Here is a 17,797-nt window from a genome sequence, read left to right as displayed (position 1 = left end):
ATCTTGACAGTAGAATTTAGATTATTTGTGGAATCAAAGAGAGAAGGTGAAAGTATCGCTCATGTCTTCTAAAAACAGGTTTCTCACTTAGGAACAGCTTAGGGAACATTAAACATGAAAATATATGTTGAAGCAAGGTCCGACCCTTTATTATTAGTTTGACAGTGGTCAAATATATATCTTACCATTCTGGATTCCGAACACAAACAGGTTTGGCTGTCCCTGCGACACCACACTGCCGCTGGGCTGGAACAGCTGCTCGGGGGGCTGGGGGCCGGGGTTGGCCGAGGCCGTCTGGAGCCCCACCACACCGCCCTGCACCACAAAGATGGTTGTGCCGCTGCCCGTAGCCTGGCCGCTCAACTCCTGCACGCCCATGGTGCTCTGCAGGCCGGACAGAGAGGTCTGCGGCAGGAACAGCTTCACCTGCTGGCCGCCCGGGACCCCGCTGGAACCCACCTGCATGGGCTGCTGGTCCTGGAACAGACGCGGGGGCTCGCCGGACACACGGTTCCCCCCCGAGGAGCTCTGGTCCTGGAACGACATGGGCTCCGCCGGCTCCCTCACCGCGCCAGGCTGGGGGAACAGCAGGGGAGAGGCGTCCTGGGGCCGGGGGGAGAGGGAGGAAGGACTCTGACTCTGGCTGCTGAAGAGGAGAGCCGGGGGAAGGGCCTGGGGGTTCATGTCCGAGGTGCAGAGGAGGAGGCCGGCCTGCGGGGACTGGGCCAGCTGGCTCTGGGGGATGATGGAGTTGGCCTGGGAGTGGAACAGGGAGCTCTGTTGGCCCATTGAAAGCTGCTGCTTCTGCTGCGGAGACTGCTGCTGCTCCATGGGCGTGCTCTGCTGCTGCATGGGCGACAGCTGGGCCTGGGGCTGGTTCTGGAACAAGGACTGGGGCTGACTGGCGGTGGTCTCCATGGAGGAGAGGAAGGACAGCTGCTGCTGGGGCTGACCGCCCTGCCCCACGAGGGGGCCGGGAGACAGGAACAGGGTGGCTCCGCCCGGGGACTGCTGCTCCGCGCTGAGCCCGCCGCCGGTCAGCACGGTCAGCGTGTTCTGGAGCAGCGCGGCCTGGACCTGTTGCTGGGAGCTCTGGGTCTCGGCCAGGGGCCGCGGGGACTGGAAGAGCTGCTGCGGGGGGGAGGTGTGGGAGGGGGACTGCTGGGGGAAGCTGGTCTGGATGGTCAGCAGCTCGCCGGCCTGCTGCAGGAGGGACACGGGCTGCTGAGGCTGGAGGAGCTCAGCCTGCAGCTGCTGCTGGAGGTTCTCCAGGACCTGCTGCTCCTGCAACTGCTGCTGTTGAAGATTGCTCAACGCTTGATTTTGTTGTTGTTGTTGATGTTGCTGTTGCTGCTGCTGCTGTTGTTGCTGCTGCTGTTGTTGCTGCTGCTGTTGTTGCTGCTGCTGCTGTTGTTGCTGCTGTAGTTGATGTTGTAAGTTGTTAAGCATTTGATTTTGTTGTTGCTGATCCAGGACCTGTTGCTGCTGATCCTGGAGCTGCATGTTGCCCAGGACCTGTTGCTGCTGAAGCCGTTGCTGTTGTATATCTTCCATGAGTTGCTGCTGCTGTTGCAATTGCTGTTGGTCCTGAGGCTGTAGTAGAAGTTGCTGCGATATCTGTATGTTGCCAAGGACCTGTTGCTGTTGCTGCTGTAGATGCTGTTGCTGGATCTGTTGTTGATGCTGTAGGTTGTCAAGGATCTGCTGCTGTTGCTGCAGCTGTTGATGCTGCTGGAACTGTTGCTGTATTTGTTGTTGTTGTTGTATCTGCTGCCGGTGCTGTAGCTGCTGCATCTGTAGCTGCTGCTGTGTGGCCAGCGGGTTCTCTGTGGTTCCCAGGCGCAGGCTGTTCATGTTCTCCTGGACGTGCTGCTGCAGGGAGTCGGCGGAGGGCGTGGGGCTGTACAGCACCGAGTTCAGATGCTGCTGGGCCACCGCTGCCTCCAGGACCTGCTGGAAGGTGGTGTCTCCCCCTGCCTGCAGCTCCCGCACCGCCCGCTCCAGCTGGGCCACCCCGTCCTGGGGAAACATGGGCACCTGGGCCTGTCGGGCCGGGGGCCGGGGCGAGCCCACCAACTGGGACATGTCCACGAGCATCTCCCTGCCACTGGGGTTGGAGGCCTCCGGGGGGAGGCTCTCCTGGGGGTCTCTGAGGAACTGCTGAGGAACCTCCGGGGGTATGGGGGGAATGGTGGTGTCCCCTGATACAGGGAAGGAGGTGGTGGGGGAAATCTCCTGCTTGGGGATGGTGCTGAGGGGCTCCAGGCTGGGGAAGACGGAGGGGGCTTGCGGGAGCTCCACGTCCTCTGGCTGCAGGGGCATGGGGCTGGGGAAGGACTCTCCACCGGGGCGAGGGCTGGCGCTGAGCTCCAGGGTTTGCTGGACTGAGACCAGAGAGTCCTGGGACGGCTGAGGACAACGAAAGAGACGGTCATCATTAGGGGTGGGACGATAAATCGATCCAGATCGATATATCGATCTATTATCAATAATCAAATAGGATCGATGCAACGTAAAAAGATCGATTCATATTGCGATACTCTTATTTTGAAAATCCCATGGAGTGTCGTATCCACTCGGCTCGGATCAACAGCACACAGCAGTAGCGTCTAGAGCAGGGGTCGGCAACCCTAGGCACGCGTGCCTGCTTAGGCACGCGGGACCATTTCCATAGGCACGCGGGGGGGGCAGCATAAAAAAAAATATATATATATTATTATTATTATTATTATTATTTTTTTTTTTACTTCACTTTGAAATATTATAGTGAAATGTTTTGCACTGTTGTCGCATATCTCTTGTTGAAATCCTCCCACAGGTTCTTTTTTGTAAGTCGACTGTTCTGCACACCCCTATATTATGACAGCAATCAGCTGTTCCCATGTGCTCCGCTGTAGCCGGCCTCCCGCCGGCCTGCCCTTCACTCGCGCCAGGTAACACACAGTGAGGTTGCATTCTGTGCAGTGTCATGATGGCAACCCCCGCTAAGAAATCAAAGCAAACTCGGACATTCCAGCCCTCGTGGACAGACGATTACGGGTTTGTGGACCTTCAGAAGGACCGTGCTATGTGTTCTTTCTGTTTGGAAAATGTAGTTTGCCAAACGTCGTCTGTGAAACGCCATTTCGAGACTAAGCATAAAACAAGTTTCAAGGATCAGGCGGATAAGGCAGAATCTATTAAACGTGCCGTCGCCAGGTATGGGAAGCAAGCCAGCACCCTCAAAGTGTTCACGCGCGCTCAAAACCATGCAACTGAAGCAAGCTTTCGCATTGCTCATTGCATTGCAAAACGTGGAAAGCCATTCACGGATGGCGAGTATATTAAGGAGGCTTTTATCTGTACCTCAGATGTTTTGTTTGAAGGCTTGCCAAATAAAGAGAAAATAAAAGCAAGGATAAAAGATATCCCAGTGTCAGCTCGAAGTGTCGAGCGACGCATCAATGAAATGTCAGAAAACATCCCGGAGTCGATTGACAACCGACCACTCCGAAGCATGTGTCCAGCTTAAAGTGACTAATTACACCCCCCAAATAACGGAGCTCAGCCAGGCAAAACAGGGCCAGGGATCTCACTGTCGCGACAGGTAGGCTGCTGTTTATTTTCCTATACATTGGTTTGCTTGTTAACTTGAACGTGCATATGCAGGGCTCTACGCATAATAGAGCATATTACGCACAATCGCGCATATATTATTATTATGCATGCGTATGTGTAGGGCTAGGGGAGCTGTCCACTGTGTGTGGTGCTGAACCTTGCGTCATGTCTCTCTCGCTCTCTCTCTCTCTCTCTCTCTCTCTCTCTCTCTCTCTCTCTCTATAGCTGAGAGAGAGAGAGAGAGATCTGGTGGAGAGATTGGAGGAGGAGGAGGAGGAGGGTGTGCTTTGTGTGTGCACTGTGTGTGTGCCATCATGTTAGCCTCAGTTAAACCTTGCGACGCCTCGTTAGATGAAGCTGTGTTCTTCTGAGGTGTCCTGTGTGCTGATCTGTGTTTTGATCTGTGTGCTGTGTCATGTGACACTACACATATTTAATTGAGACCCTTTATTTGTTTATTTCAATTTAGCTGGAAATACATTGCTACATCATTCAGTAACATTTGCAGAGCCTTATAACAAAGACATTATTAAGGTCACCATTGTGACATTGTGACATTTTATTATTCATTTTTCTATTATTTCATTGAACATTGCACATGTTAAAAGCCATTTTTTTTACTCAAAATGTGAGTATTACCAAGTCAACTTGTGTTCTTAAAACAATGACAATAAACATAGTTTTATTAGGTTGAAATAATGTGGTTGTGTACTTATTTTTCTGTTAACTTATTATGGATTGAAAACTGGTTCTCCTGGTGTTCTCCATTAGGCCTGTAGGTGGAGCTATGACAGCACACGTACAGTACACACACCGATGGTGTGTGATGTGTCTACAAATGAATGGGCAAATGTGAGTGAAATGGTCGCACTGTATGCAGCTGTTTGTCTGCATTGCATTCACCCCCCCCCAACTCAGATTTAGGGTTGATACAACCATCATAATAATATTGTTAATAATAACAATAACGATAATGATGTAATAATGTAAAAATTATCATTAAAAATACCTGATTATTAGAAAAAAAAATTACGATGCATGGAATATTGTTGAGGCACACTAGTTACAACTATATTTCAACCAGGCACTCCATGTCAAAAAGGTTGCTGACCCCTGGTCTAGAGCGTCACTAGAGCAAGGCTAATGTGCCTATTCTGCGACCCAAAACATGTCCCTCCTGTTTTATTCCGCAACGGGTCAAATGCATCGAACCTGCTTTGCAATCCTTGCCATTCCATTATGCCCACGTCGCGTTAAAGATCGAAATTAACGCTACGTTAGCGTAAGTCAGTGCTTCTCAAACTTTTTCTGTCAGGCCCCCCTTTGGCGGACCCCCCTCGCCCCAACAAAATAGTCATGAAATGGGCCATGTTTCAATTTATTGAAATAACACCAATATCGTGACCTTTCAAATTGGCCCTATATTTTGTTTTCAGAGCTGTCATGGGTGAAAAGCCAGCTTCACACAGATACTGTATGTGGTGCTGAATGGTATCAACACCTTAACTGCTGCATCATGAGATACTTGGTGGGCCATGAGACGAGATGATTGGTACTCAGCACCACACTCTGAAACTAGCTCTCTAGGTGGTATCAGATGAGATTTCAAAGAGTTCTTCCAAGAGTTTGGATGGAGATGTGTCAGGAAGCTTTGTCTCAATGTTGTCTGTAAAGTTTTTTTTTATCCAGAGTAACTTGGTGATCCTTTTCTGTGTTTTATTAAATAATGATTTTCAGATTTTGAGAAATGGTATTTTCATGGAGAACAGTGCAGCTGCAACAGATAGCACTTTAGTGATAATTTTCTGTAATCCAATTTTTTTTTTTTTTTTTTTTATAAATCTCAAGGCCCCCCCTGTCATGCCTCTGCGCCCCCCCTGGGGGGCGCGCCCCCCACTTTGAGAAACACTGGCGTAAGTTAACAACAAGCTAACCCAGAGCCATAGGCAGAGAGAAGTGGGGACTGGGAAGGAGGGTGGTTTACTGCATTCTCGAGACAGCGCCACTACCAGGATCTGGCCGGTACTGCACCTTCGGACTCCCAATATGCCTTTTCCAGCCAAAATACAGCTCTGTGACAGTGAATAGGATATTAACAGTGAACAGGAGGTCTATTTGTATTAAAAACAATAGATTGTTTTTCATTTAAATGGATGGAAGAGCTCAAAAATAAAAATGTCAAATGATATTTCCATTGCCTTTTTTTTTTTGGTTGATTTAAATGTTACTGATTGTGTTAAATGGGCATATAATATCGTCTCATATCGATCGCAGGCACCTGAATCGAATCGTATCGTATCGTGGCAGACTTTATGATATCGGAAAATATCGTATCGTTGTCCAAAGAATCGATATCGTATCGTATCGTGATGAAACTGGTGATTCCCACCCCTAGTCATCATACACAGATCCTGTACACGGGTAGACTGGATATGTGGGTGATGCCGTTGTTCTTGACAGAAAGAAAACCAATCACTTGTACCTTGAAGACATCTGTTGATGGGGGATTACTGGACACTTCCATGGGAGTGACCTCCTGTTGTTTGGACGGTTGAGTCGAGGACTCGCCTGGGTCAGAGGTCATGGATTTAATCTGTTCCTCAAACAAGCATGTCTTGACCAGGGTGGTCCCTTCTGTCTTGACTACCAGGCCATGTGACGTATCCACTGAAAGAGAGCAGAAACAAAGGACCATTAAAAGAAACACAAACTGAGGGATACATGTAGCCATACTTAGTCTGTGCCCCTATACATTATTACAGTATATATGGCTCAGTAACTTTGAAAGACCATGCCTCATCAAAGACACCAAATACAAGGAGAATGACACCTTCCAAGCTGTGTCAGTGGGATGAAAAATGGAATAGTTCAAAGTTTCAAGTTTTGTTTTATTTGTCACATATAAGGTACATGTACATTACAGTGAAATGCTTGGTTCTGTATGAGCCCCGAGATTGTGCTTGATACAGTAAGAAAAGTAAAAAGAATAACCACTATACAAAATATACAATATACAAACTAAAGTACAACCTAAAGTACAAAATGCAAACAATAAGGTACAAAATGCTAACTTAAAGGTCCCCTATTGTTCACTATTTGGGCAATTTTACACAATTCCTGTGAGTCTATGGAACACATCTGTAAGGTTTCTTTTCAATAAAATGCATTGTTTTGTATTTTCTATCAAGTACTTTGGTGCACCACTTTCTCCCCTTCCAAAGTACAAGCTGTTTTTGGCTGGGCTCCGGCTCTGCCCATACTCGCAATGCGCTTTGATTGACAGTCACCCACCTGCACTGGCAGATACGCTAGGATGGAGGAACCTTTTCAAATCGCACACACACCCACTCCGTCTCTGGGTGTGTGTGTGTGTGTGTGTGTGCGTGCGTATATGTGCGTGTACGTGACGTAAGTTGGGAACACTGTCGAACACTTTTGAGGAAGTGCAGACAGTGGAACAGCTGAAGGTGGCAACTCTGCTGTCGAAACCACTTCCGCATTATTTCCACTCGCTGCTTGGTTTTGTTCATACTTTCAACGTTATGCTAACTCCTCCAATCACAGTTGATTGTGGGCGGGCGGTGGCAGATCAGAATTCTTACACGTCACAGATCGAGTCAATTCAGAATGGCTTGTTTCAGTGGGGGGCGTTATTGTCTCAGCTGAACTGCAGAAACGGGACGTGGTACAGACTTCACATTTAGTCAGTGTTGGTACAACCCCACATTGCTTGAAAACAATGCAAAACACTGGAAATTAGGTATGGATGTAGTGCAAATCTTTTGTAATAAATAGATCAAATATGTTCAAGTTCGTTAATAGTTGTCATACAGAAGTACAGAATACTTTCATACAAAATGCTTCTTACTGTTACGCTCCAGAGACTGTGCTAGACAAGATAGTATCAAATAACATAATATAGCATGTAATTTAGAAGAAGAAAAATGAGGTCACAGTGTTCGGTATAGACATATGTACAATGTTCTGAGTTACCATATAATATACAATACTATGCAGTGTACTAATGTACAGTACTATCTAGTGCAAAGCAGAAATGGGATGAGGTACAATTTTAGGTACAATTTACAGTAAGGTGTACGAGTTGTAGTGCAATCCTTCATCAATAAATATAAAGTGTGGGGAGTGGGTGCTACAGTGTGTTTGTTTAAAGTGGGTGTGTGCTATAAAGTGTGTGGAGTGGGTGCTACAGTGTGTTTGTTTAAAGTGAGTGTGTGCGTGTGGATGTGTGTGCTATGTGCGTTTGGTGGTTGTTGTTGTGTAGTGTTCATTCATTGTTCGTTTAGCAGCCTGATGGCCTGGGGATAGAAGCTTCTTCTGAGTCTTTCTGTGCTCGCCTTGAGACTCCGGTATCGCTTGCCTGACCGCAGCAGTTCAAAGAGGCAGTTGTTCGGGTGACTGGAGTCTTTAATGATTCTCTTAGCCTTGCCCTTGCAACGCTTGTTGTAAATGTTTTGGAGGGTGGGGAGCCCCCCTCCAATTGTGCGTTCGGCTGAACGTGTCACTCTTTGTAGTCTGCTTCGGTCTTGTGCAGTGCTATTCCCAAACCAGGAGGTGATGTTGCCGGTCAAGATGCTCTCTATTGTACATGAGTAGAAGTTCTTAAGGATCTTCTGACTGACTTGGAACTTCCTTAGGCGCCTGAGGAAGTAGAGGCGTTGTCGTGCCTTCTTCACAACACTGTCAATGTGTGTGGTCCATGTCAAGTCCTCGGATATGTAGGCTCCGAGGTACTTAAAGCTGTTGACTCTCTCAACCGGTGCCCCGTCGATGCTGAGGGGGCTGTAGTCCTTGACCCCCGACCTCCTGAAGTCCACAATCATCTCCTTTGTTTTGCTGACGTTCAGGGAGAGGCTGTTTTCCTGGCACCATCCCGCCAGGACCTTGACCTCTTCCAGGTAGGCCCTCTCGTCGTTGGCAGAGATCAGGCCCACCACCACTGTGTCGTCAGCAAATTTGATGATTGTATTGCTACTCCGCTGAGCCACACAGTCGTGTGTGTACAGGGATATGGTGTAGTGTTAAGTGTTTAAAGTGAATGTTAAAGGTGAATGTTTAAAGTGAGTGTGTGCACTGAATGGATGGGTTAGTGTTGCATAGAGTCATTGAGCGTCCTGATGGCCTGGGGATAGAAGCTCCTTTTGTGTCTCTCTGTACTGGCCATGAGACTCCGGTAGTGCTTGCCTGAGAGACACCTTCCGGTCTCCTAAACGAGCAGGACCTTTACACAGACGTGCTCGCTAACACTGAAGTCTTGTAAACTGTTTTCCTCTTGATGTACAAGTCAGTAAAAACTTCAGTTAATTATCAGAATGTCCACAACACCTTCACCTTGTAAGAGACGGTCCAATTTGTATAGGACAGAAAAGGTTACAATCTCTAGGTGGGGTGGGCAGTAAGCTCGTACAGTCAGCTGATCGTCTACCTCCTGAAACGTCTTTGGCCCAACGTCGCCCCTAAACAGATGAATCCCATCATTTCTGTGTAGAGAGTGATGTGTACCTGAGTCTGGAGTGTAGGTGAAAGACTGGGGTTCGTGTGATTTCCCAGCATTGGTCATCACAAAGATCACCACGGAAACGGGAGAAGAAATGGACTGGTTGTGGAACGGAGGGACCTTCACTATCAAATGGTTCTGGAGAGAAAACAACAACAAACAGACACATCAGGCAAGAACGCACCTCAAGAGAGTGATCCAGAGGAGCACACTCCTACGCAGAGAGTTGGATGATGTTCTAATGTCAAACATCTCTGCCCAAAGAGGAAGTAAACTAACTGGTGCTCATATAATTTTTCCTTAATTGAATAAATAATATTATATTACTGTTCCCCTCATATTTCTTAGTCTCCGAACAGAAATTCTGTTGAAAATCTATTATTATATACAGTATATATATATATATATATATATATATATATATTTTTTTTTTGAACTTTGCAGCCTTGTTTATTCACTATATCCATGCAAAGCGATGATGAACGCAGCCATAAAGGTGTGGTTTCATTACGCATAACAAACTTTTCTGATGATCACATCAGTGCATAAAAAAGCGCTTTACAATTTGTTCCTCACATTTTACCCATTCACTCACACACCGACGGCAGAGGCAACCATGCAAGGTGCCAACCTGCACATCGGGATCAATTAGGGGTTAAGTGTCTTGCTCAAGGACACATCGACACTGCCTGGGAGGAGCGGGAATCGAACCGGGAACCTCTGGATTACCAGATGACTGCTCTACCTCCCGAGCCACCGTCGCCCACATACACTCAATTCAAAGTTATTAACGCATTTTCATTAGGGGTGGGAATCACCAGTTTCATCACGATATGATACGATATCGATTCTTTGGACAATGATATGATATTTGCCGATATCACAAAGTCTGCCACGATACGATACGATTAGATTCAGGTGCCTGCGATCGATGAGGCGATATTATATGCCCATTTAACACAATCAGTAACATTTAGATCAACTCAAAAAACGCAACGGAAATATTATTTGACATTTAAATTTGAGCTCTTCCAGACATTTAAATGAAAAACAATCTATTGTTTTTAATACAAATAGACCTCCTGTTCACTGTAAAGTGCCACATTTTGATATGAGCTTTAAAAAAAAATTTAAAGAGAATTTTTTTGGCATTTTATTGCTTTATTCGGATAGGCCCGGCAGAGAGGAAGGATGGGAGGAGATATGGGGGGAGGACATGCAGCAAGGGTCTCCGGGTCCGGGAGTCGAACCCGGGACGGCTGCGTTACACTGCAGCACAGTTACGTGGTGCGCCACCCTGGCGCCCCTGATTTGGAACTCACAACACGCAACCTAAAACCCCTTCCTCTCCCAAACCGTTCCTACAATTGTTTTATGTTGCATGATGATCATGAATACATATATTATGTATTGTATTTTTTATGTTTAAATATCAACATTATCTGTCCATCCTCAGTAAATTTACTATCAATAATATACTCCTCTGACTTCATCTGGTCTTTCCAAACGCGCACACACACAGAAAGGGAGAATGCCCCCCCCCCCCTTCCCCAGTACCCACTAACACACAGACAGAACGGGAGAATGCCCCTCCACCCCCCCTTCCCCAGTCCCCACTAATGGACCTCTGCTGTTCTCTCTATGGCTCTGATCAGGGTTAGCTTAGCTTAGTTAGCTTACACTAACGTAACGTTAATTTCGGTCTTTAACGGAATAGCGAGGATGCAAAGCATGTTAGATGCATTTGACCGGTTGCGGAAAAAAACAGCAGGGACTTATTTCGGGTCGCAAAATAGGCACACTGCTCCGAGCCCTGCTCTGCTGTAATGTCTACACAACGTTTCACATGCTACTGCTGTGCTGTTGGGCGGATACGACTCGCCACAGGATTTTCAAAATAAGAGTATCGCAATATGTACCGATCTTTTTTTGTTGCATCGATCCTATTGGATCATTGATAATAGATCGATATATCGATCTGGATCGATGTATCGTCCCACCCCTGTACAGGCGTAGAGACAGCTCTGCATAGGAGTGTGACGTACGGGTGTAGAGACCGCTCTGTGTAGGAGTGTGACGTACGGGCGTAGAGACAGCTCTGCGTAGGAGTGTGACGTACGGGCGTAGACAGCTCTGCGTAGGAGTGTGATTTACGGGCGTAGAGACAGCTCTGCGTAGGAGTGTGACGTACGGGAGTAGACAGCTCTGCGTAGGAGTGTGACGTACGGGAGTAGACAGCTCTGCGTAGGAGTGTGACGTACGGGTGTAGACAGCTCTGCGTAGGAGTGTGACGTACGGGTGTAGACAGCTCTGCGTAGGAGTGTGACGTACGGGTGTAGAGACCGCTCTGCGTAGGAGTGTGATGTACGGGCGTAGAGACAGCTCTGCGTAGGAGTGTGATGTACGGGCGTAGAGACAGCTCTGCGTAGGAGTGTGATGTACGGGCGTAGAGACAGCTCTGCGTAGGAGTGTGATGTACGGGCGTAGAGACAGCTCTGCGTAGGAGTGTGATGTATGGGCGTAGAGACAGCTCTGCGTAGGAGTGTGATGTATGGGCGTAGAGACAGCTCTGCGTAGGAGTGTGATGTACGGGCGTAGAGACAGCTCTGCGTAGGAGTGTGATGTATGGGCGTAGAGACAGCTCTGCGTAGGAGTGTGATGTATGGGCGTAGAGACAGCTCTGCGTAGGAGTGTGATGTATGGGCGTAGAGACAGCTCTGCGTAGGAGTGTGATGTACGGGCGTAGAGACAGCTCTGCGTAGGAGTGTGATGTACGGGCGTAGAGACAGCTCTGCGTAGGAGTGATCCGAAGGAGGAATTACATTCCGCAGTACAACGTCAGACATGGAACACAGATGTTTGACAAGATGTAGCTTTGTGGTGAACGTTCAGGGTGCAGAACAGTGGAAACAGCAGTTATGTTCTTACCTGGTGGAACAGCTCCATGTCTATCTTTGCTTCAGCTTGCCAGGAACTATCATCTGGCAATAGAACAGAAGACGATCATCCATCCATCAGTGTTGCACATGCATGAGACCAATATTCTTGAGACAGCAAAATTCAACGATAACAAAACACAAGCTGGTAGGGGTATAAAACTTTATCGATGCACAATGGCTTATTCTTGGACATATTACTGAACTAATAACCTAGAGGTTTCAACTATTCAACAATTTCTTACTGAATGAGCCCCCGTTACATTTTCATACACATTTATAAAAGGTTCACATTTAATTTAAAAACCGAACCGTGGTTAAAATGTAAGATTATATATCTGTTGCCTAAATGGTGGTGGGAACAGGGTGGAAAGGAATCCCATCCTGAGCATGACAATAAGAGCAAAATGGCTGCCGTGTGAATATGGTTCATTGTATCAAAGTTGGCTTGGATTGTCATACACCCTCCATAGCCTGCCTGCCCCCCCCCCCCCCCCCCCCCCTACCTGACTGACCTCCTTCTCCCCTACCGCCGCACCCGTTCCCTCCGGTCCTCTTCCACTCTTTCCCTCACTGTCCCGTCATCCAAACTCAAAAGTTTCGGTGACCGGGCATTCTCACAAGCTGCACCCCGACTCTGGAACTCCCTCCCTCAGACCATCAGAGACTCTCCCTCACTCTCCACCTTCAAATCCAGACTCAAAACCTACCTTCCTTACCCATAACCACCCTCCTCCAACTCGCCACCATTTCCCCCTGCCCCACGTTCTCTCCTCTCCTGCCCCCCCCCCCACCCCCCTTGGTTTTCCCTTACTCTGCTCCTGACTGTCTCCCCTACTCACTCCCGTATTTGTTATCCGTTACTCGTGGTTTTATGTTTCCTGTGTATTCTTATTGTCCTCCGTTTCCCTGTGGTTCTGTTTATTTTTTTTGGTCTATTGTCAGCGACTTTGCGTCTTTGAAAAGCGCTTTACAAAATAAATGAATTATTATTATTACCCTACAGACTGGCGGTTAATTGTATCAAAGTTGGCTAGGATTGTTATACACCCTACACAGACTGGCGATTAATTGTATGAAAGCGGCGGTACCTGCAATATTCTCCTGGAAAATAACTTTGGTTCCTTTGAGGAAGTTCTTCCCTATGATGAAGACCTCCTCTCCTCCTCTCACTGAGCAGCTGTGAAGGCTCTTCTTCAGGATCTCTGGCACCCCCGCTGGTTGAGCTGGGGAGAGACAACAGGAGCCAATGAATGGAAACATACTGAAAGAGTTCCTAATCCACACCCATCAGCATTTCATTTTCATAGGATGGAATCATGTAGGAGCTGATGTTCATCAAGCAGAAGCTTTATGAACTTTCTCACACGTAGGGCAATAAATCAATATTGTCATGAGACACAACATCATAAAATTACCCTCACCAACAGTAAAACAGCAGTTCTTTCTGCACACAGCATAATTCCTTCAGTAATTGCATTCCATTTAGCAACTCAGTAATCCAGCAGAGATTTTATTTATTGATATAATGGAGATCTAGTCAACCATGATGCCAAAAAGCCAATGCCAGTCAGCAGGCTAATGTGCACAGTAACCATGGCAATGGAACTCCAGCTTTAATTGTTGATTGGCCACTTGTATTAGTAATGACTTTACATCCAAACTGGTCAGTTTATGCCCCAAGTAATTATGATACAACCAACTTTAAGTAGCCGATTAGTTACAAAATAGTAGCAGTTACTAAGCCTCTAGTTTTGGACTTTACACGCTAACTTAAGAGTCTCTGGGGCACATTAACATCATGACCGATGCCCCTGTCCACATGTACACAGATTTCACAATCCGGACCATGGAGAGGTCCCTGCAGCCTTGCCATCAGGTCAATCAAGACCATGGAGAGGTCCCTGCAGCCTTGCCATCAGGTCAATCATTCAGGACCATGGAGAGGTCCCTGCAGCCTTGCCATCAGGTCAATCAGGACCATGGAGAGGTCCCTGCAGCCTTGCCATCAGGTCAATCAGGACCATGGGGTCCATGCAGCCTGCCATCAGGTCAGTTGTCAGATGTGCGTCTTTGCTTTGTAAACAGAGGGGTGAAGAACGCCCTTCCAGACTGTAGAAAAACCATCATTCCAGACTGTAGGAAAGCAATCATTCCGAGCTCTGCTTCAGGGATAAAGAGGTATGTGGTTTCTAGGTTTATCTGTCATGGTGGTTACTGTGATTAGTGAATGACTTCACAGATTTGTGCAGGTAAGGAAAACATCAATACTGCGGCAGCTCTAAGGCCAGCCCCACTGACAATAATATACTTTATTTGTATAGCACCTGACATAAGAATTGCAGTGCTTCACAGCAGTAGAAATAGACATAAAATGAGCCTAAAATAGACAGAATAAAAGTAGTGCAGAGAATAAGATAAGGTAAAAATAATGCACGTAATAAAACAATAAAATAGATCTGATTTACAATAAAATAATCAGTGTGGATTTAATGAGTGTAATGCAGGGGTCCCCAAACTTTTTCCTGTGAGGGCCACATAACTTTTCCCTTCTCTGGTGGGGGCCGGGGTCAGTTTGTAACAGAAAAAGTGTGACGATCGCAGGGGTGCCTAAACGTAAACATTTATTGTTTTCCAGAAAGCCACACATAACCAAGAGCTTGAGAGCAGGTTCTCATGAGTTGGAGAACAACTTATGAGAGGCAATACAGGCATGTTATCCAGCCTCAGACCAGTTTCTCTCAGTGGAATTGCTGCAATCCCTCGCCACAGATTACAATATCCAACTACTGCCAGAGGAGATCACAGTTGCAAAGTGTTTCCTGGCCAGGACAGGCAGAGATGCAGTCCCTACTATCCAAAGTGTCTTTTCCCTCCTGGATGATAATAATAATAATAATGCATTTTATTTATAAGGCGCCTTTAAGGACACAAAAAAAAGTCCACAAATCGGTGAATGAAAAAATTATAGGATCAAATGAAAACTACTACTTACTAAAATGGATGTTTAAAAGTACTAAAAACCAACAAAATATCAAACACTAACAAACATTCAGCACAGACAATGGGGATGCTGCCACCTCAAAAAAAAAAAAAAAAAAAATATATATATATATATCTTTTTTCTTTTTTTAGCTCCGGGGCTCTAGGGGGCCGGGCCAAATGTGGAGGCGGGCCGGATTCGGCCCGCGGGCCGTAATTTGGGGACGACTGGTGTAATGTGTCAGAATGTATTAAAAGGCTAAGGTGCATTATAATGCTTTTAAAATAGCAGCATACACACAATAATCAATACAATAATCACTGACTCACTAACTCGCCGTTCTTAACACTTTGAGTGCCAGCGACGTGTTATGTCGTCTTTTCATGCCCCCCGTTGAGTGCCGATGACGCGAATTGTCGTTTGATTTTTTCATTAGCGATCTGAATTCATATTTCATCAACCGAGTCTCCCGTTGGTACAGCAGCCCCTCTAGGAGCTCAGATGGGAAAATACCGCCCCCTATCGTCTATCCCTGTGTAACTGCAGGCCATTCGATTAGACTGGTGGATCTGTGTGGGGGGAGCAAACTGGCTCCATTATGCTGGCGAGGGATCTGATGAACATGGAAGTGATCGCGAGTTGGAAAGCAGCCTGGAATATATATTTACAGCAGCCAATAATCAATCAATAAACGCGATCGATATTTGGAATGGCGATCAGGAATTGGAATAATCTTTTTGGAGAACATCTGATCTAAGGTAAGGAGTCTATGTTACCAGTTTTAGGATAATCAGAGCTGTATTCACTGAGATAACAGTGTGTCCTGTATGTGTATATATGTGTGTGTGATGTTGAAGAAATTAGGTAATCGATTTCTCAGCTCGCTTCTATAGCGTGCATAAGTACACATATACTATCGATAATCTAGCGTTTATTTGAAAACGATTCATAAATAGGCCGACAAATGACAACGCGTCTAGTGTATTCGAGAATATTCCAATAAATGCCGTTTATGAGGGAATCTTTCTATTTTCAAAAAACAATAGCTTTTCGAAATGCTATAAAAAGGATATGAACCGATTAAAAAACAATACGTTTCGACAATGTTGACTGCAAACAAGTCATTGATAAGCGACAGGCAGATTAGACACATAGCCATAATTTAAAACATAGATTATGCATTTTTAACGCTATCATTGAAGTGGATGATGGCACTCAAGGACATTAATCAACGTTATGGCCGGCACTGAAAGTGTTAATGAGAGTTCCCAATGCGGAGAGGAAACGTCTGCTTGTGGTCAAGCTGACCTGGTTACAGTCTCCTTTAACAGGTTCAGCGCCAGAGGTCGCTATGGGCGTTGTGTGCCAGCGCTCTGTTCAATGGGGATATATTCTGGTGTGTGCAGTGCTAAACCTATATTAAATATTATAGCTATGGATTAGGGCTGAACGATTAATCGATCGAAATCGCGATTTGGAATGATGCAATTAGCAAAAAAAATTTTAAATTTAAATCGCAATTTTTTTTTTTTATAAAAATAAAATAAAAAATTAAATGTATTTAACCAGGAAGTTTGGGAGAGGGAGGTAAGGGATTTTAGATTGTGTGTTGTGAAGTTTAGACTTCAGAGAGGGAGAGTAAAGTACAGAAAAAAAGGTACCGTTGGGTACCGGTATCGATTCCCAGGTAAAAAGAAACATTTTCAGGCTTGGTGTCCCGAAAAGACCCACTGCGTAGGCCAGATGCAAGCCGCATTTTACAATAAACCTCTGTGGGGCTGCTTAAAAAGAATAATAATTATAATCGCAAATTTAATCGCAATCGCAATATCCGTCAGAAAAATCGCAATTAAATTATTTCCCAAAATCGTGCAGCCCTACTATGGATCTAATAACAACGTCGATTGTCAGTGAGTTTCTGCCGGTCAACATGCATCCATACATTTCCGTTTTATACCGTGGTGAATATGAGTATAGTTTTAGAGTGCTCCTGTGTAATCCCAGGAAACTCCGGCAAACAGCGTTTTCTGAAATCGGGCGGCTGATTGGCGCAGTGGGCAAGGCGCTCGCCTCTAACGTAGGAGACGCTGGGTTCGAGCCCAGCTCTCGGCGTTGCTACCGGCTGGCCGGTCGTTCATACTAACACAATTGGCAAGTGTTAGAGAGTGGGGAAGCTGGTGGGTGGGGATTTGACACTGTGGACAGCGACTCCTACAGGTCGGTTTGGTGACGCCGGTGCGGCGGAAGCAGGAAGCAGCGGGGGCAGCGTGAGCCTCCCACGCGTTACTCCTCGCCACTGAGTTCGAGCTGCTGCTGTGAAAAGATGCGACAGGCTGCCTCCTCGTGTACCGGAGGGGACACGTGACGCACGGCTTCTGTCCTCACTACAACCGACCTGTGGGAGGCATAGTCTAGCAACGTTCAAGACAGGGGAGGGAAGAATTGGATACATGAAATTGGGATGGGAGAAAAATAGAAAATGGGGAGAAAAAGTGGATAAAAAAAAAAGAATCATTCTGAAATCAACGCTAGATTATCGGTATTATGTTTCATCATGCATGCACGAAAGGGTGGGGGGGAGGTCGTTTTCCATGCTTCGACCGCCACCAACGGCATACATTACACAGTACACTACAGACACACGCTGCGATCGCGGGGAAATAAATATCAGATCAACGCAAGATTGATAACATATAGTCCTTACCTTGTATATGATGTACTGCAAAAAGAATAATCCAATTATCTGATCGCCATTCCAAATATTGA

General features: G+C 46.3%; 1 protein-coding gene across 2 annotated transcripts in view; it reads right to left on the bottom strand.

Annotated features, from left to right (window-relative positions):
* The window catches only part of LOC311245085 (nuclear factor of activated T-cells 5-like), a 72,605-nt gene that overhangs the window by 5,406 nt on the left and 49,402 nt on the right, over positions 1-17,797 (bottom strand). For both annotated transcript variants that reach the window (XM_084334858.1, XM_084334859.1), the window contains exons 7-11: positions 13,140-13,274; positions 12,041-12,093; positions 9,118-9,250; positions 6,080-6,264; positions 186-2,409 (exon numbers count right to left, since the gene is read on the bottom strand). In XM_084334858.1, the coding sequence (XP_084190984.1) occupies positions 186-2,409; positions 6,080-6,264; positions 9,118-9,250; positions 12,041-12,093; positions 13,140-13,274 (2,730 nt within the window). The remainder of the gene's footprint in view (positions 1-185; positions 2,410-6,079; positions 6,265-9,117; positions 9,251-12,040; positions 12,094-13,139; positions 13,275-17,797) is intronic.

Source organism: Notolepis coatsorum (genome assembly GCF_963971535.1).
Source record: "Notolepis coatsorum genome assembly, chromosome: 18".
NCBI lineage: Eukaryota > Metazoa > Chordata > Actinopteri > Aulopiformes > Paralepididae > Notolepis > Notolepis coatsorum.
This window is presented reverse-complemented; position numbering and strand designations above follow the sequence as displayed.